General features: G+C 42.0%; 1 protein-coding gene across 4 annotated transcripts in view; it reads left to right on the top strand.

Annotated features, from left to right (window-relative positions):
* TNRC6A (trinucleotide repeat containing adaptor 6A) overlaps positions 1–21,862 on the top strand; it is a 104,076-nt gene that overhangs the window by 14,097 nt on the left and 68,117 nt on the right. For 3 of the 4 annotated variants that reach the window (XM_062179821.1, XM_062179822.1, XM_062179824.1), the window contains exons 3-4: positions 12,482–12,569; positions 21,364–21,385. In XM_062179821.1, the coding sequence (XP_062035805.1) occupies positions 12,482–12,569; positions 21,364–21,385 (110 nt within the window). Of the gene's footprint in view, positions 1–7,660; positions 7,772–12,481; positions 12,570–21,363; positions 21,386–21,862 lie in introns of all 4 variants that reach the window. The other variant, XM_062179823.1, reaches the window with a different exon arrangement.

The following is a 21,862-nucleotide window of genomic DNA, read 5'->3' on the forward strand; positions in this document are numbered from 1 at the left end:
AGAGTGAGATTAACATCTAAAATAATTAGAACATGGGTACTGTTTAATTAGAGGTCAAGGGTGAGGCTACTATGGGTTGGGAAGAATCATGAAGGAACTAGTAATTAAGCTAAACCTCAAAAGAGGAGTAGGATTTAGCTGGGTAGATTTAGTAAACTGGGTTTTGGGTCAGCTTTACCACAGCCTTGTACCATCTGACAAATCACTTAGGTCCTCTGATCTGGAGTTTCTTTGACTGTCACAGGGAATCATGTCAATTGTGTTTCAGGGTTGTAGGTTTAAAAGCAGCTTGTAGACTGTAGAATGCATCTGTCAATATGACAGGCTATTTATTATTTCCTCAATTTCTAATCTCACTAATTTTCCCCAGCTTGATCTTTTTTACTTTAGAATAATTTTTTTGTTGTTGTTTAAAGATTTATTTATTTATTTGAAAGAGTTACACAGAGAGAGGAGAGGCAGAGAGAGTTCTTCCATCCGATGGTTCACTCCCCAGATGGCCGCAATGGCCGTAGCTGCACCGATCTGAAGCCAGCAGCTAGGAGCTTCTTCCGAGTCTCCCACATGGGTGCAGGGGCCCAAGGACTTGGGCCATCTGCTGCTGCTTTTCCAGGCCATAGCAGAGAGCTGGATGGGAAGTGGAGCAACCAGGTCTCTGACCAGTGCCCATATGGGATGCCAGCACTTCAGGCCAGGGTGCTAACCCACTGTGCCACAGTGCCAGTCCCTTGGAATAATTTCAGATATAGAGAAATACTGTAAGAATGGAACAAACAATCCCTGATTAGCTTTCACCATTGTTCCTTAGATGTTAATATTTCATCACATTTATGTCATTCCTGCTTTATATATATATATATGTATATATATATTTACCATTTCAGAGTAACTTGTAGTGTGATACCCCTTTATTTTGCAAATTTAAGTATTTCCTAAAATCTAAGACATTTCCTTAGTAACTATATTACCATGATGAAAATTGGGAACGTCCCATTAGCACAGTAATTTATTTAGCAGAGAGAGGGAGGGACAGGGAGAGAAAGGGGCAGGCGTCTTTTGGGGGGCACACTCCCATCCACTGGTTCATTCCTTAAATACCCATACCAGCTGAGGCTTCTGTGCCAGCTTGGTGGAACCAGGAGCCAGGAACTCAATCACATCTCCCATGTGGATGGCAGGAACCTAATTACTTGAAGACATTACCTGCTGCCTTACAGGGTATACATTAGCGAGAAGCTGGAATCAGGAGCTGAAGCCAAGAAGGGAACCCAGGTACTCCCTTGTGGAATGCAGGCATCCTAATCCACCTCTTAATTGGTAGGCCAGTTACCTTCTCTTGGAACAGTCTTAATATTAAACTGATCTACAGACCTTATTCATATATTTCCAGTTAGTTTGCCCATTAGAGCAAAGCAAAAAATTCTTCCAGGTTAGGGATTCAATCCAAGATCACAGATTACTTTTAGTTTTCTTGTACTTAGTTGCCTGCATTCTGGATCATTTTCTTAGTCTCTGTTCTTTAGATCCTTGATACTTTTAGGGGAATACATGTTAGTTATTTTGTAGACTGTTCCTCATGTCTAGATTATGATACATGTTTTGGCAGGAATAGTACAGATCTGATGTTGTGTTTTTCTTAATACATCATATCTGGAGGTACATAGTATCCACTTAGGCCATTACAGATGATGGTAACTTCAACTGGTTATAGTGGTAGCTGTCAGGTTTCACCACTGTAGAGTTGGTATTTTTCCCTTTGTAATTTTTTTTTAAAGATTTTATTCATTTATTTGAAAGGTAGAGTTACCGACAGTGAGAGGGAGAAACAGAGAAATGTCTTCTGTCCGCTGGTTCACTTGCCAATGGCCGCAACGGTCGAGCTGCGCCAATCCGAAGCCAGATGCTTCTTCCCAGTCTCCCATTGGGTGCAGGGGCCCAAGTACTTGGGCCATCTTCTACTGCTTTCCCAGACCACAGCAGAGAGCTGGATTGGAAGAGGAGCAGCTGGGAGTAGAACCGGTGCCCATATGGAATGCCGGTGCCACAGGCGGAGGATCAACCTACTGCATCACAGCACCGGCCCCACCTTTGTAATTAATATGTTGAGAGGTCCTCTCGGAGGATCTCTCACAAATACCTTGTGTCTCATCAGTGTTCTTGCCAGGATCAGTGAATTGTTAAATAACCATCTTTTAAGTCCACCATTCTTTCTACATTAGTTGATATTGTCTCCTTTACCCATTCACTGACTCATTCATTCATGCCAGTATGGCATCATCAGATATTTTATTCAGTGGTTTATAATTCTTTATTAGCATTATTTATGTATTTTTAAAAAGACCTATTTATTTGAAAGGCATAGTGAAAGAGCCAGGAACCCCCATCCAGGTCTCCCACATGGGTGCTGCCTTTGCAGGTGCATTAGCAGGAAGCTGGAAAAGGACGTGGTGCAGCCAGGACTCCACTGTAGCTCTGAGATGGTATGCTGGCATTAAAAGTGGCGACTTTGGCTGGTGCCACGGCTCACTAGGCTAATCCTCTGCCTGCAGTGCCGGCACCCCAGGTTCTAGTCCCAGTCAGGGCGCCGGATTCTGTCCTGGTCGCTCCTCTTCCTGTCCAGCTCTCTGCTGTGGCCTGGGAGTGCAGTGGAGGATGGCCCAAGTGCTTGGGCCCTGTACCCGCATGGGAGACCAGGAGAAGCACCTGGCTCCTGGCTTCGGATCACCATGGTGCGCTGGCTGCAGCAGCCATTGGAGGGTGAACCAATGGAAAAGGAAGACCTTTCTCTCTGTCTCTCTCTCTCACTGTCCACTCTGCCTGTCAAAAAAATAAGTAAATAAAATAAAAGTGGCGACTTAAACTTCTGCACTACAATACATGCCCCACATTATTTATATTGTTGCTCAAAAGTTCCCTTTTAAGTCCAAACTCCTTTTTTCTTTCTTTTTTAATATTTGTTTGTTTGAAAGGCAGAATTACAGAGAGGCAGAGAGTGAGAGAGGTCTTCTGTCCACTGGTTTACTCCCCAGATGGCTGCAACAGCTGGAGCTGGGGCAATCTGAAGCCAGGAGCTTCTTCCGGGTCTCCCATACAAGTACAGGGGCCCAAGGACTTGGGCCATCTTCTGCTGCCTTAGCAGGGAGCTGGATCGACAGCAAAGTAGTCAGAACTTGAACCAGTGCTCCTATATGGAATGCTGGCATGCAAGCAATGGCTTTACCCACTGTACCACACTGCCAGCCCTATTTCCTTTCTTTTTCATTTATTTATTTATTTATTTTTTATTTTTGACAGGCAGAGTGGTTTTTTGCCGTTGGTTCACCCTCCAATGGCCGCCGCGGTAGGCGCGCTGCGACCGGCGCACCGCGCTGATCCGATGGCAGGAGCCAGGTGCTTCTCCTGGTCTCCCATGGGGTGCAGGGCCCAAGGACTTGGGCCATCCTCCACTGCACTCCCTGGCCACAGCAGAGAGCTGGCCTGGAAGAGGGGCAACCGGGACAGGATCGGTGCCCCGACCGGGACTAGAACCCGGTGTGCCGGCGCCACTAGGCGGAGGATTAGCCTATTGAGCCGGGCGCCGGCCTATTTCCTTTCATTTTAACAACAAAAGATGACTTTCAGAACCTGACACCCCTCCCCTTTTAGCTATAAACTTTTATGGTTGTTTCATATTGGGAATGTAGAGGAGACTTTATTAATTGGTTTTGTAGCTGCATAACACTCCATTTCATGGAAGCATCAATTTTATTTGAATAATTTTGCATTTGCAAGTATTTACCGCTGATGATAAGGAGCCACCAACATATCCACCCACCTGTGATTAGTTTCTTTGATACCTTTTTTCTTTAATCTCTTTGTACCTGCAGATAAGAGCTAGTCTTCCTTATTTTAAAAACAAACTATAAAACTTCATTTTATCATGTACTTTTCATTTCAGTGACAAAGTTTGAAGAATTGACCCAAACCCCTAAATTTACAGCCCCTAACTATTGCCTGTTTTTTTAAAAAAAGATTTTATTTAATATTTGAAAGGCAGAGTTAGAGTCAAAGAGAATCTTCCATTCAGTGGTTCATTCCCCAAAAGGCTGCCAACTGCCAGAGCTGGGCCAATCCGAAGCCAGGAGCTTCTTCTGGGTCTCCCATGTGGGTTCAGGGGCCCAAGCACTTGGGCTGTCTTCTGCTTTCCCAGGCCATAGCAGAGAGCTGGATGGGCATTGGAGCAGCTGGAACTAGAACCAGTGCTCATATGGCTTTACCTGCCATGCCATAGCGCCAGCCCCATTTATTGCCTATTTTTACCTAATGGTTTTCCTCCCTTTTGCTGTTCTGGTCAGTTCTGTCCCCTAAAATTGTCATCCTGACAGGTCTCTGCTGTGCTAGAGCTCATGACTTCTGTGCTCTCTTGCCTGAAAAGCCTGTTTACTGTGACTGCAGAAATTCTGCCTTCCTCTCCAGTCATTGGGATTCACTAAGGTGGCTGCCAGGACTTGATGTGGCTAGGGCTCACTACAGCAAGAGTGTATGAAAGAGCAGCTGCGGGAAGAGGCACACAGGTGACTCCAGGGGAGCGCTGGGTGCAGGTGTTCCCGAGTGTCCTCTCCGTGGAATCTGAGAGGACATGCTGAGTTTCTCCAGCATTAAATTGTAAGGAAGTTTAACATGTCTGCAAGGGGAGCTTATTAGAAATTCAGTGCCCAAGGTTTCTTTTAGGTGTTAACTCTTGTAAGTGGCCTCTGCCTGACACGTGCCCAAATTCCATGCTTTCAGAAGCAAAGCAGGAGTTCAGGGTGAGCCATATTGTTGGACAAATAGTTTAGGCACAGTCAGGGATGCTGGTAAAAGTCACTGTGATATTCTGTGGTGTGGCTGAATCATGGTTTGTTTAACTTTTCCCTTTTTTGTTGGCTTTTACAGTATTCACCTTTGTGCAATTCCTGTTTGGAGGCAAAATTGGAGTTGAAAGATAATAAGGTAGTGACATCAAAACTTCATTAGGAATAGGTATTTCCAAATTGCTCACCGGAGGGCTTTGAGCGACTCCATATTTTCAGTAATAGTGTGCAAGGTTATCTTTTAAAGAGGTTGATTTCAGTGATGTTTGTGCTGTGAATGTAGGAAAAACTGACCTTCAGGCATCAGGAAGTGCAGGAGTCAGACATCCCTGCTCTGGTGTGTACTCTGCTGCTGAGTTAGGCCCTTGCCTTACACTGTATCTCCCTGCCTCCTGGGACTCCTAGTGTCTCACACATGTCTGCTTCTACATCTCAGATATACACGAAAGTAGAGTAAGGAATCTGTGAGAACCCATTGCCCAGTTTTGGCAGTAGCCAACAATCTGTGAATCCCAGTTTTTTTTTCTCTCTTTTGGGAGAGTATAGTGGGGCCTGGAGTCATGAAAACAAATGCGAGGCATCTGACATTTTATTTTTTATAATAGATTATAAAAGTAATGTGTGCTAACATAGCGTTTATTTAGAGGTGTGCTTTTTAAAAACAACTCAGCTAAATACTTGCTCCAGAGTGGAGCTGCCCTTTTGTTTCTGTTTCTAGGTCAGGGGTGTTTCCCTGTGTCTTTCTCTAAATTTGCATAAAGACATTCAAACATGTACAGATACCTCACTTTAAAAGAAAAAAATATGGAATAAGCACTGTTCACACTTCTGCAGCTTGCTTTTTTCATTATTTAATTTTTTTATAAAGATTTTGTTTATTTATTCAAGAGGTAGAGTCACATACAGCAAGAGGAAGTGACAGACAGAAAGGTGCTCCCTCCATTGGTTCACTCACCAAATGACCACAATGGCGGGAGCTGTACCAATCTGAAGCCAGGAGCCAGAAACTTCTTGCCACTCTCCCACATGGGTACAAGGGCCCAAGGACTTGGGCCATCTTCTACTCCTTACCCATGCCATAGCAGAGAGCTGGATTGGAAGAGGAGCAGCCGGGACTAGAACCGGTGCCCATGTGGGATGCTGGCACCACAGGCTGAGGATTAACCTACTGTGCCACTGCACCGGCCCTGCATTTTTCATTTAAAGGAGTGTTTAGGGACATTCTTACAGAACTCATTTCAATATGACATACTATGTTGTAGCTATTTGTTTATTGATGGACTTTTTTAACTTTTCAACTCTTGTAAACCTTGACGTGAACTTCCTTATGTATATACCCTTGTGTACTAGTGCTTTATTGCTGTATGATACATTCTAAAGAATGATGTGTGTGGCTGGGTAGAGTCTGTGTAACTTAAATTGTTACAGCTATTACCATTATACTTTCTAAAAGGTTTTGGTAGTTTTCATTCTCACCAACAATGTAAGAGTTCTTTCTTCATTTTATTTATTTATTTTTTAAGATTTATTTTATCTATTTGAAACATAGTTACAGAGAGAGGTAGAGACAGAGAGAGGTCTTCCATCCGCTGGGTCACTCCCCAGCTGGCCACAATGGCTGGAGCTGCGCCTATCCGAAGCCAGGAGCCAAGAGTCAGGAGCTTCCTCCGGGTCTCCCACATGGGTGCAAGGACCCAAGGACTTGGGCCATCTTCCACTGCTTTCCCAGGCCACAGCAGAGAGCTGTATCAGAAGAGGAGTAGCCGGGACTAGAACTGGCAGCCATATGGGATGCCGGCGCTTTAGGCCAGGGCCTTAACCCACTGCACCACAGCACCGGCCCCCATTTTCTTTTTTTCTAACACTGAATATTATTGCACTTGAAAAAAATTTTGCCAGTAAAACTAGTAAGAAATGTTCTTTTTATTTTGGCTTTTAATTTTCCTTTATAAAATAAAATCCAGCAATTATAAATGTGTGTATGTGTGTGTATGTATGTATATATATATATATGCATATATATATATAGTTGAATTTTTTTTAAAAAGTTTGTATTTCTTTATTTGAAAGGCTGAGTGAGACGAGATATCTTCCATCTACTGGTTCACTCCCCAAATGCCTGCAACAGCCGTGGCTAGACCTGGCCTAAGGATCTCTCATATGGGTTTCCCACATAGGCAGGAATGCACACACTTAGGTCATCTGCTACCTCCCAAGTGCGTTAGCACTAAAATGTATCAGGAGATGAGGGCGGGTTGGATCCCAGGGACTCTGATACGAAATCTGGCCATCCCTGGCAGCAGCTTAACCCGCTATACCACAACACTGCCCCAGGATAGTTTGCATTTTTCATGATTTTTAAAGACAGAAACCTTTGTTCATTTCTGATAGCTTTCTAGTTAGCCTCCCCATTTTTCTCTTTTTTAAAAAACTTGAATTTTTTAAAAGGGGGATCTCGCAGCTGTTCACTAGCTGTGCTTGTTTCTTTCACCTGGCTCACCCACAAACGTTAACAAAATAAAAAACACTGAAGTTGCTCTCAAAGATCACCACTATCTGGGTCTCTATTGTTGAAACCAGTAGCTGTTCAGTCTTTGTCATTCTTGGAGGTTTTGCTGTTTTTGCACCTAATTACACACCAGTGTTCTTGGAACTTTATTACATTGTGGTTTCTGCAGTCCATTCGGTTGAAATAAAAGTTGTGTAGGCATATGCTTTTAGGGAAAGATGTGCTATAAATAAGGTTGATCACTTAACCTATGTAAAGGAAAAGAATTTCTTCTGTGTGGCTTTTTAAAATTTTTTTTAATTTTCATCTTATCTAAAAGGCAGGAGAGACAGAGATCTTCCACCTGCTGGTTCACTCTCCAAATATCCACAGTAACTACGGCTGGGGAAAACTGAAGCCAAGAGTCCAGAACTCTGTCCAGGTCTCCCACGTGAGTAGTGGGGATCTAAGCACTTGAGCCATCACCTGCTGTCTCCCAGGGTGCACATTAACAGGAAGCTGGATCAGAAGCAGAGGAGCCAGGACTCAAAACTGGCCAGAGGCCTAAACAGTGGTGATCTTTAAGAGAGCCAACTTCAGGGACCTGTGTTGTGGTGCATCAGGTTAAGCTGCAGGCTGTGATGTCTGCATCCCACATGGCAGCCATTCATATCCTGCTTGCTGCATTTCTGATCCAGCTCCCTGCCAATGTGCCCGAGAAAGCAGTGAAAGATCCAAAGCCAGGAGCCTGGAGCTTCTTCCAGATCTCCACATGGGTGTAGGGACCCCAGGACTTTGGTCATCCTCCGCTGCTTTCCCAGGTGCATTAGCAGAGAGCTGGGTCAGAGGTGGAGCCAAGACTCAAACCCGCACCTATATGGATGCCAGCACTGCAAGTGGTGGCTTTACCTGCTACGCCACAGTGCCAGCCCCAACTTCAGTATTTTTTTATTTTGTGAATGTTTGTGAGAGGTTTATAATGGGGCAACCTGTGATCATAGGCATCCGAAGCAGCTTTTTTTTTTTTTTTTTTTTTTTAAGGATTTATTTGAAAGGCAGAGTTATAGAGATACAGGGAAAGGCAGAAAAGAGAGAGAGAGACCAGTCTTCTATCCACTGGTTCACTCCCCACATTGCTGCAATGGCTAGGACTGGGCCAGGCTGAAGCCAGGCACCTGGACCCTGGCTCCAGTTGGATCTCTCACATGTGTGGCAGAGCCCAAGCACTTGGCCCATCTCTGCTGCTTTCCCAGGTGCACTAGCAGGGAGCTGGATTGGAGGTGAAGCAGCCAGACCTTGAACTGGAGCCCATATCAGATGTGGGCATCACAAGCAATGGCTTACTCCTCTACATTACATCGCTGCCCTCCTCCAAGCAGCATCTTAACTGCTATACCAAATACCCGCCCCTCTCTGTGACTTCTGAAAAGAGTGCTGATACTTACTTTGGGAGATAGCATGGTGTAGAGAAGCATCTTAAATGAGTCTTTACTAGGATTTAAATCCTAGAAGAGGAGTGTTTGGGCACAGGTGGCATTTTCATGTTTTTCCCAGTTGGCTTTCTGGGGGAGGAGATGTGGGAGAAGCATAGTTGGCTGTGATAATGGTGTTGAAGAGTAGAACACTTTTCCGTATGCTTAACAATATATGCTCATATTAAAATATTTCTTTGAGAGAAAATGTGGTTCATCTTTTAAATACTAAGAATATTTACGGGTAGGAAGGCCCTTGCTACCCTCATTAAAAAGCCTTTAAAGTGCAGTTTGAGGAAGGCACACATTCCAAATAGTTAGGCAGCATCTTGTGGAGTAGAATGTGGTGATACGGAAGTTCAGGAAAGGACAGGTCTGCAAATCACAGGAGAACGTGGTAAGTAAGCGCTGAAGATGCCGGTGTTTCTGCGTGAGTGCCTGTACCACCCTAACGTAAGTAGGGTAAAGGTGGTCTTAGGTGCCACTGAGAACTGGTGGGATGAATTCGTGATGAGGAGTTTGAGTGCATACTAGAAGTATTGTGTTAGGTAAACACTCCTCATCCAGTCATTGTAAAAATACAGTGAAGTAGATATACCAACAGTACTTCCAAAAGTCTCTAGGGAATAGAATTAAGAGAAGCTTGATATCCATACATTTTTTTTTTTTTACAAAAAAGATGTATTTATTTATTTGAAAGAGTTACACAGAGAGAGAAGGAGAAGGAGAGGGAGAGAGGTCTTCCATCTGCTAGTTCACTACCCAATTGGCTGCAATGGCTGGAGTTGCGCCGATCCAGAGCCAGGATCCAGGAGCTTCCTCCAAGTCTCCCACATGGGTGCAGGGGCCCAAGGACTTGGCCATCTTCTGCTTTCCAGGCCATAGCAGAAAGTTGGATCGGAAGTAAAGCAGCCGGAACTTGAACTGGCACCCATATGGGATGCCTGCACTGCAGGTGGAGGCTTTACCCACTAAGCCATGGCACCAGCGCCCATACATAGTTTTTTTAATGCACATTTTCCACAGAGTTTTTTTTTAAGTACTTCGGAATATGGTCATTTATCTCTCATTAAGAAATTATATTTGTAGGACTGGCGCCGTGACACTGCCGGCATCCAATATGGGTGCTGGTTCAAGTCCTGACTGTTCCCACTTAATGACCCAGCTCCCTGCTAATGGCCTGGGGAAGACGCTCCTGGCTCCTGGCTTCAGCCTGGCCCAGCCCTGGCCATTGCAGCCGTTTGGAGAGTGAACCAGCAGATGGAAAAATCATTCTCTTTCTTCTCTCTCAATAAAGATAAGGAAGAATTATATTTGGGAGAAAGAGGTAGAGAGAGAGTGAGCCCCCATTCTCTGATTCACTCCCCCGGTGCCTGCAGTCCCAGCTGGACCAAAGCCAGCATCAATGTACTCAGTCTAGGTCTCACTTAAGTGATAAGAACCCAACTACTTTCCCAGCGTCTCCTTTATCAGGAAGCTGGAGTCTGGAGAACCAGAGTCAGGCATTGAGCCCAGGCACTCTGATGTGGGACATGGGCATCATAAATGCTATCTAAATGCCTGCACTATCCTCAGTTTAAAAATAGGAAGAGACTGAGGCTGAAGAAAGTTAAGTATTTAGAGCTAGTAATCAGCCTTCACCTTTGAGTTCTGCATATCTTGGGTCAGATAATGTGACAATGTATAGCTTAATTGGCTTTGTTCACTAATTGTATCTGCTGCTGTAGGTTATCTAGATCCTTGGCTTTCCTAGGATTGTAATATGAATGAACTTGTTCACTCTTAACCTCCCTCAAACAGAATATGAATGAGTCATGGTTCCAGTTGGCATGAACACTATTCCATTAGGCACATGTCAGTTGTACTTGCAACAAAATGACAGTGAAATATAGCAACAGTTATACTTTTCTTCCCAACATTTAGTTTTAGCAATTATATACTAAATTAGCATTTGTTATTCATAATGTCATTCATTTTAGTTTTCAGCGTCTACCTGCCTCTCCTCTCAATCTCTTCCATCAGCAAAGCCAGCTTCAGTTTTGTTTAATCTCATTGCAGTGCACATACAGCATTCCTTCCCAGTCTTTTATTTGCTTGCCTATCTTTCTCATTTGACCTTCTGCTTCATCCCCACTGCCATTTGCATTTCAGTCTTGATAAATGATTTGCACTTTCATAAATGTCTAGTTCAGATTCCCAAACCTCTCTCTGTGTCTGCTTGATGATTATTTTGTCCCCTCTGGACAGCTTCCTTAGGACAAGGTTAGGTACTGTGTGTGTGTGTGTGTGTGTGTGTGTGAGAGAGAGAGTGAGTGAGAGAGAGAGTGAGTGTGTGTGTGTGTGTGTGTGTTCTTCATGATTTTTGTATATCATGATTTTTTTATGTCAGTATTATGAATCAACTTCTAGGTTGTGGATTCTAAGATAATTAACGAAGGTAGCTGGAGTGCGTTTTCTGTACTTCTGCACAGGTTTCCTTACCGGTGTGTCCTGTGTTGTAGACATGTCTGTTATATCTTAACTGTGAGAGGAAGGGGTGATGCAGAGCTGTGTGTTTGTGAAGGTTGTTGATTGATAGGCTTCATTTTAGAATGTCATTGAGGGAGTGACTGTAGCCTCTAATAAGACGGATTTTGTTCTGGAGCAACCAAATGCATTGCAGGGAACTATCAGTCTGCTTTGTATGGTTTAGTTTCTTTGGAGAGTATTTTTTTTTTTTTTTTTGGTTTTAGGCTGGACTCAAGCAGCTGCTGCTGACTGTAGCTCTGTGGGCACAGGCATGGGAAATGAGTGGGAAGGGAGGAGGAACTGGCCTTCCTGTTTCGTGGGCACTCTCCACCTTGTGTCTGTTTCTGCTCCCCATGCTCTGATCGTGGCGCCTCTCTAGAGCTCCCGGAAAAAGGATGAGCCAGAGCATCCAGTTAGGATTCTCTTGTGTTCATTCTTGGTTGTGGCCTCCTTTGCTCTTGTTCATTCATCAGCTCTGAATAGTTTGTGCCTTTTTTCATGAATTTCCATGAGGTAGAGGGGGAAGGAGGCAGACACATTTGCTCAGTTTGTCATTTTGAAATCCTGAAGCAAAGGTTCTGTTGACAAATTTGAGCATTTGAGATTTAAGAAAATTTAAAGAGGCTGATATTATTGATTGTTTCCTGAGAATAGATAAGCCAGTTGGGAGTGTTTTGTGGAATATGGAATTATTGTAATGCTGAAATGAAAGTCACTTATTTACAAATAGCTTATGTTTTAAAAATATTTCTAAAGCTATGTAGAGCAAGGAAATCAATCCAAAGGTGCCCCTAAATGCCTAGGCAGGAGAGGATTGTGGGAGGTCCCAGACACTGCCATTAGCTACTGGTTGATCATTGGGACCAATAGCAAGGTAACTCCAACTTAGAGTGTTTACATTCTAGAATTGGAGGAAACTGCTGATTTCCCAATGTACTATTGCTATTTCAGGCCATATTCCTTGATACGACATTATTAAAATAAAAGCTGTGCTACTGATAAAAGTGAATTGTACTGTATAGTGGCTATATAGATTTAGTTTGCAAGTTGTGTTTTTATTTCAACGAATGATGAAAGAACAATTTGCCATGTTTTCTAACATGTAAAAATGAACTTTTATGCAACATTATTTTTATTTCTTAATATATTTTGGGAAAGTTAATTGCAACTGTGTGGTTCAGGGATTTAGTGCAAGAAGAAGAACAGTTGATGGAAGAAAAGAAAAAGAAAAAAGACGACAAGAAAAAGAAGGAAGCTGCTCAAAAGAAGGTAGTATGTATATGAAATATTTATGTTAAGTGATTTAAACATAGATTTAAGAAATTACTGGATTTTTCAAAAGTATTTGATTCAGTGTTTTAACTTCACTAGAGAATAATTGTAATACTTAATGTTTGAATATGCATATGAAGTAGCTTTAAACGTGTATACAATTTAATGCATAGTTATTTAATCTTGTAAATTTTTCAAAGGTAAGTACATTATATAGGTCTTTATCTTTCAAGTTACCTACTCCTAGGTGTTTCAACATGTGTCCTAAGTGGGAGGAGCATGGACTCTTTAGTCATATGGAGAGGCTTTGAAACTTCACTCTCCCACATAGCACATAGCATAGCGTGGCTTTACATTTTATTTAGCCTCTCTGGGCCTTAGTTTCCATAAGTTTTATAAATTGAAGATTAAAGTACATAAGAAAACATAATATGCATAATAGAAAATAAAGTAATACAGGTGTATAGTATTAAAGGAAATGATAGATATAATAAGGAATAAAGTATCAATTCCCTTTTTATTTAGAACCTGGACTGATTTTTTAAAATCTGTACTTTAGGATACTATAAATTATGCCCAAGACATTATTTTCTGCAAAAGAATTTTAACCAATACATTATAAGAAATTAACTAAAGCAACTCAAGACAAAAATAGGCTGTGTATAATAAAACTTTTTTACAAACTGTTAATGCTAAAGGCTGATGGCAGTTAACTAAACTTTATGCTCATCTCCTTGTGCATCAAGGTTTCAGAGACCTTAAAATGTTCTGAAAGACCCAGTGAAATTAGTATTCAGTTTCTCTACTGTAATGAAAATTAAGTTTTAATATGTGCCTTTTTTGTGCCCAGCACTGTGCTTGGAGCTGGGTATTGTATAGACCACTTGTCTCCAGACTGTTCCATAGGGAAAACCGCTGCGTACAGAAATAGGATAAGGGAACTGTTTGTTTTGTGGAAGTTGTTGAAGCACTGCCTGGTGCCCGAGATTGGACAGAGACAGGGCAATTTTTTTTTTTTTTTAATATTTATTTATTTGTTTGAAAAGTGGATTTAGAGAGAGAGAAAGAAGGAGAAACACAGAGATCTTTTATCCTCTGGTTCACTTCTCAAACGGCCGCAATGGCCAGGGCTATGCCAGACTGAAGCCAGGAGCTGCTTGTGGGTCTTCCACATGGTGCAGGGGCCCAGGGACCTGGGCCATCTTCTGCTGCTTTCCCAGGCACATCATCAGGAAGCTGGATTGGAAGTGGAGCAGCTGCCACTCAACCGGTTCCCATATGGGATACAGGCAATGCAGGGTGGGGCATAACCCACTGTGCTACAGCACTGACTCAAGGGAAAGTTTTTTAGAACAGAAATTACTCATGTGAGTAAGGAACAGAGTAGAAAAGGACTCAAGCAGAGTGAATTCAGAAGTAAGCACTCATAATCTGTATATGATAAAGTGTGGGCTTTGATTGGAGGTTAGCAGGAGAGAGTAGAACCGAGAGTAGAACTATCAACAGATGAGACAGGAATGGTTGGTGATCGCTGTCGGTTTCTTGGGAGCTTTAGCCTTTGGGGAAGATGCTGAAGGTGTTTTAGTAGAGTGACATAAAAGATTTGTATTTCAGAATTTTTGGAAAATTGTGGAGTTGGATTGGAAGGAGTTGATACCAGAGACCAGTGAAGGGACCATGTGAATAACCCAGAGACATTATCCAAAGGATACTAAGGGAGAATAACCTAGATTGGCACTTAGGTTACAGATTGAGTGACTAAGTAATGTTTTGGGAGTTAGTTGTGTTAGGGGACACAAAGAAAGGGGAACTCATAACTCAGTTTTGCATGTGCTGAGCCTAGGGTATCAGCAATTATTAAGGCAAAGAGTGGAGCACAGAGCATCTTGGAGAGTACGAGATGAAAGGAGGTGACAGGTGACCCTAGTCATCTACCTGCCTTTTGGTTGTTCTTGGATGACTGGGGGTAGGGGTGCCTAGGTATATGTCTCAGTTACCAGAGGCTTCTGCTATAGAGTTTGGGCATTGACTGATGCCTTGGGCCTCTGCTACAGGTCAATTTATGTAGAATGGTCTTTGTAGTCTGGTCAGTTCTTGCTCAGGATTTGATAAGAAAAAGTTGTGTTTTGGCCGGCGCCGCGGCTCACTAGGCTAATCCTCCGCCTTGCGACGCCGGCACACCGGGTTCTAGTCCCGGTCGGGGCACCGATCCTGTCCCGGTTGCCCCTCTTCCAGGCCAGCTCTCTGCTGTGGCCAGGGAGTGCAGTGGAGGATGGCCCAAGTCCTTGGGCCCTGCACCCCATGGGAGACCAGGAGAAGCACCTGGCTCCTGCCATCGGATCAGCGCGGTGCGCCGGCCGCAGCGCGCTACCGCAGCGGCCATTGGAGGGTGAACCAATGGCAAAGGAAGACCTTTCTCTCTGTCTCTCTCTCTCACTGTCCACTCTACCTGTCAAAAAAAAAAAAAAAAAAAAAGTTGTGTTTTCTGTAGGGCTAACATAGTTTGAAGGCTACTTAGCTAATGCAAGGAGCTTCTCAGAAACTTCTAAGGTTTATGGGGGGGTGCTTGGGTAAAGTATATGTAGAATCCGTAGTTTGGCAAGCATCTGAGTGTTGCATTAGGCCTGTTGGCCTCTACATTTAAAAGAGTTCAGGATGTAGCTGCTAAGACAGAATGTATATGAAATGGCTGGAGAAGAGGACAAAGGCAGTATATATGTGAATTTATTTGAAATTTACACTATTTACCAAGGAAATTCTAAGAAGGGAAGGGGTCACTAGAATAATTTTCATGTACATATTTTTTAGGAAGATTTATTTATTTGAAAAGCAGAGTTAGAGACAGACCAAGATCTTCCATCTGCTGGTTCACTCCTCAAATGGCCGCAACAGCCAGGCCAAAGCCAAGATGCAGGAGCTTCCTACAGGTCTTACACTGCTTTCCCAGGCACAGCAGGGGACCAGAAGTGGAGCAGCCCCTGGGACTTGAACCAGCACCCATACGGGAGGCCAGCACTGCAGGCTGCAGCTTTACTTGCTACACCATAGCATCGGCCCCTTAGATATATTTTTATAAGAATAATTTTTTCAAGTTAACATACACAGATAATGGTTCTACTTGTCTAAGTTCATCTTTATATTATTTTGTAATCAAATCTGTGAGTCACCAAGTCAGTATAGGTGGTCCCTTATGTGTGCCTGCTTATAAATATGCCTCTGGTACGTGGTGATTATTGCACCATTCAGCTTCTCACCAAATCCGAAGTGACAGCGCCTCGTGGTCTTGCCTCACCCCCATGCTTGTAGTCTCATTGCCATCATGTCCTGCTAGACCTGTCATTAGAGGCTTAGAGATAGTTTTTCCTTCTTTTGCCAGATCTTCAGCACTGACAGGATATTCCTACTTATCCATAGACACGTAGTAATATGTACCCACTAATAAAAATGAAAGTTTTTTTTAAAGATTTATTTTTTATTTCCTTGAAAGGCAGAGTTGCAGAGAGAGGAGACCCAGACAGAGCTTCCGTCTGCTGGTTTACTTTCCAAATGGCCCCAACGGCCACATCTGGGCAAGGCCAAAGCCAGGAGACCAGAGCTGCTTCTGGGTCTCCCACATGGGTGCAGTCTTTGGGCCATCTTCTGCTGCTTTTCCAGGCAATTAGCAGGGGGCTGGATCGGAAGTGTAGCAGCTTGGTCTCGAACTGGTGCCCATACGGGATGCTGGTGTCACGGGTGAAGGCTTAACCTGCTATGCGACAATGCTGACCCTCATAAGTGAAAGTTTTAGGCTTTGAATACATGTTAAATTTGATAGCTTAAGCTGCCACTGTAAGTAAGACTGAACTCCAAAATTTCAAAACCAGCTTACAGGTGAATTTGAATACAACCTGTTGGTGAAGTGAGGATAGCTGGTATTTCCATAGCTTTAACAAATAGTTTTTTAATAAAAAAAGAAACTTCCAAGTGGGCACATTCCATATGAGAGACTGAATTGGAGGACTCTGAAGACAGGTTTCTTCAAGATTGTCTTTGGTCTGTGGTAGAGGCCGGCAGGGGTGTCCAGGCAGGCATCAGGCATCTTCATGAGTCAGCTAATCAGACCCCTTTGTAAAAATATTGGAGCATAAACTCACTATGGCAATAACAGATTATCTTTTATGTGATCTGTGTAGTTTCATTTCTGAAAAAGACTGAATATATTATCTGTTCTAAGCTATTCATTTTCAGTGTAAGGAAGCTAAGCATCAGAATGAGTTAAGTGGCTATCTAACCTTGCTTTCATGATGGTGGCAGCATTAGGAATAAGAGTTGAAATATACTAGCTCCTCCACCCACTGCTTTTCTGAAACCTGTCCCATGGTTTTATCCTCTTGATACAGAACATTACTTTAGATTTCACCATCTAAAGATGAACTTTAAAGTTGGGAAATAATATGCAATGATAATTTTTTAAATAGGGCATAAAATAGGTACCTATGCCATGAAACAGAAATACATAGATTCTAGCAGTCTCTAGTAATCACTTTGGTTGTTTAAGGTAATTTAAACAGACACCAACAAGGCTCACTAAAATATTTTTACTGATAGTTTTTCTTTTTCTTTTTTTAATTTTTTTTTTTTGACAGGCAGAGTGGACAGTGAGTGAGAGAGAGAGAGAGACAGAGAGAAAGGTCTTCCTTTTTGCCGTTGGTTCACCCTCCAATGGCCGCTGCGGCTGGCACATCTCGCTGATCCGAAGCCAGGAGCCAGGTGCTTCCTCTGGTCTCCCATGTGGGTGCAGGGCCCAAGGACTTGGGCCATCCTCCACTGCACTCCCTGGCCACAGCAGAGAGGCCTGAAAGAGGAGCAACCAGGACAGAATCCGGTGCCCCGATCAGGTCTAGAGCCCGGTGTGCCAGCGCCGCAGGCGGAGGATTATTAGCCTATTGAGCCGCGGCACCGGCCTTGATCGTTTTTCTTATTTTATCACTTAAATATAACTTTAAATATTGTTTCTCCTATAAGGAAATTTTGCATAAAAACTAGGTAAATTTTATTATACTTCACCTTCAATCGTTCTCTAATTAATCCATTATTAATATCTCCATTAATTAATGACAGGATGACTTTAATTTTTTTTGAGAGCCATTTTCATAAAAAACTGTGTATAATGCTGTTTCACATCCAGGGATCAAGCTATTTAGCTGTCTTCTGATTCTGGGGCTTAGGGTGTGGGAACATGGTTTCCATACCTTAAGGGAGGGAAGGACAACCATAGTAGCAGTAGGTTGCCACAGATTTCTGTCCAGGTTTCATTTTTTAAAGAAAAACTTTCTTGAAGGACTTTTTTTTTTTTTTTTAAGATTTATTTATTTATACAATTGAAAGAGTTACAGAGAGAAGGTAAGGCAGAGAGAGAGAAAGAGGTCTTCCATCTGCTAGTTCATTACCCAATTGGCCGCAACGGCTAGAGCTGCACCTAGCCAAAGCCAGGAGGTTCCTCTGAGTCTCCCACGCCATCTTCTGCTTTCCCAGGCCATAGCAGAGAGCTGGATTGGAAGAGGAGCAGCTGGGGCTCAACTGGTGCCCGTATGGGATGCCGGCGCTGCAGGCCGTGGTTTACCTGTTACGTCAGCAGCACTAGCCCCTTAAAGGAATCTTAAGGGAAGGGTAATAAGGGAAAAAGGGTGTTGAGAAATGTGTTAATTATAGAAGGATAATTGTGTGTGACCTTTAAATGTGGAATTGTAGTTTCTAGAAAGCATATAACGTGGAGGGCTGTGGGAAAGCAGCAGTATAAATTGGAATCATTTGGTGTTAGAATGTTTCAACACTCATGGATTTTTGTTGTTGTTGTTACTGTGTTAAAGGTGAAAGGATTTTTATAGTTTTTTTATTTAAAGTACTGAATTTTATGTTTAAAGGAGATTCGGGTTATAGAAAATTTCCAACTGCATTCACCTTGGGGATCATATTCAGCTATCTTACTTAATAAATTTTCTCAGGAACCTTGGGAGCAACATGACCAGGCCTGAAGCTGTGCACTCATCTAGGGCAGTTAAATGTACACTTTCACCTTTTCTTTTTCTCATTTTTTGAAATTCATTTTATTCAGCAGACCTGGATTCTAGACTGGATGCTGCTAGCTAAATCATAGGAAAGTTCTCTGAGTACTAATTATCCCACTTAAAATAAGTGAACTGAACTAGATTAATTCTTTATTCCTAGAATTAGGCGAAAACACAAAAGAAAAAACAATCCTGGGAACTGGGAGTGAGTGTGCAGTCAGCATATTTCCAAATGTGAGAGAAAGGACCGAGGCAAAGCTTCACATGGCCAGGGTGACTGCAGGAGCCAAGATCTATTGGGTGCTTTTCTGTCTGCTAGGGTGCTGTCCTAAGTCTTGAAACCAGTTACATTCCTTTCATCTCATGACAATTCTGAGGGTTGTGGGTGTTTGCTTTTTTTTTTTTTGGGGGGGGGGCCTCTGTTTTATAGATGAGGCAGTCAAGGTTTGGAGAAGTTAATTAACTTGAGCAAGGTCTCACAGTGTAAGTGGTAGACTAGGATTCAAAACTAGGAAGTCTGGTTTCATTAACTTGATAACCACTGAAGGATGCTTGGAGATCTTGAGAGTTGGGCCAAGCAGTGCAGAGCCTTATGGAAACAAAGCAAACTCCGTGCTCTCCGTCTGCCACTTGCGGCTCACAGTTGTAGCAACTGTGATCATTGCTTGTGGAGCCACAACTCAGATTTAAGGAAAACATTTAAAATGGAAAACATTTTGCTTCTAAATGTGTCAGAACCTCTTCTCTTGTGCAAGATCTACAATGAGAGATCACATTTGAACAGTGTATAGTTTTTCTCAAAATATATCTTTCAATTTAATTTTACTTGACTCATAATAACCCTGCAAGGTGAGCAGGACAGTTATTTTCTCCATTTGGAGGAATAGGAAACTAAGACCCAGAGGGTTTAAATCGTAAGATCATTTAAAAGTAAAAAGAAGTAGTAGTTGAGGATAATATTAATGTAATTTATAGAACTCAATATAAGGAAAAATGCTACTATTTTAACATGTAATCAATATAAAGTATTATTCATGAGTTACATTATATTTTAAAAATATTGAAGGTTAGAAATGGTAGTTGCACATCTCAATCCACTCTAGCCACATTTCAGTAGGCGTATGTTGCTAGTGACTGCCATTTCGGACAGTACAGACAGTTCCACTTGGAATATTCCATTTTTAATAATTTGAGTAAGGCACTAGATTCCCAGACCAGCCCCAGAAACCTGCGTTAAAGAAATGGGACTCTGTCATTTCCCCTTCCTTCTAATCAGTTGGGAGCTCTGGTACTTAAAAATCCCTTCATTATATTTGGTGTTCTGAGGGCAAACAGAACTGTGGGATTTCCTTTGGTGCCATTGTAGATGACAGAATAGTGAGTGAGGTTGACCGTTCTCAAGTAGCATGGAGTTGTTTTTCCTAAGGAGCTGTGTGGATGTCCTTTTTGTAATACCTAGAAGAGCATTATTTTACACCTTGGGTTTTAATAATATGGCTGTGGCTTCTATACACTGAAACTTAGTTTCAGTGGATGTAAACTCTGAAAGAGGTCAACAGGTTTTTAAAAAGAGATTTTCAATGTGCCAAATAATTTTATAGTAATTCTTTGGCAATGATTTCTCCCAGAAATAAATTGTTGTCAAGTTAATTGACTGTCTCTTGACATTGTTCTCTTAATTTTTTTCAAGAAATTTTGATTCATAGAGTAAGAGATAGATGTCCATTATTTAGTCCATCACTGGTGCCCTAATCCTTGGTACAGCACTTCAGTCCCTGAATGGACTCTCTGGCTCTCAGGGGAAAGATTCATATTTGATGTGACTTCACTATTAGAGTGATTACTATAGTTCTTACCATACGTGTGTATATTGATATAATTTAAAATGATATTTTTGGTGACCTAATTTGTACATGACTAAGCAAAGTCAGTTATGCCATATCACAGTTAAGGGAAGCTTTTTCTTCATTTAGAAACAATTACTGGTTATTCAGTTACTAATTATTCAGTCTGCCCTCCCTCCTTCCCAATTGTATCTGTTTTTCAGGACTCCTATACAGTTGGTCTTGATCAAGGGATCGATTTTTCCTTTGGAAGTTGGAGCTTAGTTGCCTTGAGACAATCCCACTGACCTCCAGCCCTGGTCACAGTCGTTTTTGTGAATTCTCAGATGTGTCAGGAGTAATTTTAGTTTCAAAGTTTTTCCCACTCATAAATATTTAAAAGTTGACCATGTTTAGCCATAGCAACTTTAACTGCTCCACGAGTTAAACTTATTACTAGCTTGGCCAAAATGATCTATGCAGCTTTTCTTACAGAAGACTTAATTCATCTGTTATCACTTGTATCAATTTTTTAACTTACTTAAACATGCAAAGCTTATTAAGTCCATTAAATATAAAGGTGATAGTTATATAAAAATCATTTTAAAATTGAATAGAAATGTGTAGCCCCCATTTAAAAAGCTAATTTAGTCATATAATGTCTACTATGATTTGTGTATAAAGAAACACTGCAAAAACTTTTTATTAATAAAGCATAGTATCAAGGAAATGGGGCACATCTGTGGGAAAAGCATGCTTTCTTTGCCTGTCTTTTCCTTTGCAGTCCATCTAAATGACAGATTCTTTATTTAATAAAAGTATATGGCTTGTATAATAGAAATATTTGAGCATTTTATCATAACAATCCATTTCTTTCAGTTTCATATTTACATTGTTTTTTGTTTGTTTGTTTTATTTTAGGCCACTGAACAAAAAATCAAAGGTACGTTGTTTCAAGCTACTTTTTATTCTTTTTTTCATTAAAGCAAGTTTGTTTATATGCATTTTTATTCACCTCCAGGATGGGAGAGAGAAGAGCATGAAGGAAACAGGGTGGGAACAGTTTCTTCAGTGACAGCACCTTGGAGTCATCTTTGGGTTGTTACGGTTTACTGTGGTATATAATACCACGTTCACAATGTGGTGCCTCAAGACCTGCTTAAAACTTGTCTCCTAGGGTAAACACCACTTCCTAATGCACCCCTTGTTTTGAGTCTTTGTGCACATGAACCTTTCCTTCAGTCTTCTACCTGCAAGTCGTCTTGTGTGGGGCTACTGCGTGACCCACAGCATCCCTTGTAGGTTCTGCTGCTGCTCTCCTAGTTCTCTATATATTGTCCCCCACATCTTCTTGAAGTAGACAGTGACATCCATCTTTGTATTATCAGTTAGGACATTGCTCCAGGTTGAACATCACCCA

Source organism: Lepus europaeus, chromosome 21 (assembly GCF_033115175.1).
Source record: "Lepus europaeus isolate LE1 chromosome 21, mLepTim1.pri, whole genome shotgun sequence".
Taxonomy (NCBI): domain Eukaryota; kingdom Metazoa; phylum Chordata; class Mammalia; order Lagomorpha; family Leporidae; genus Lepus; species Lepus europaeus.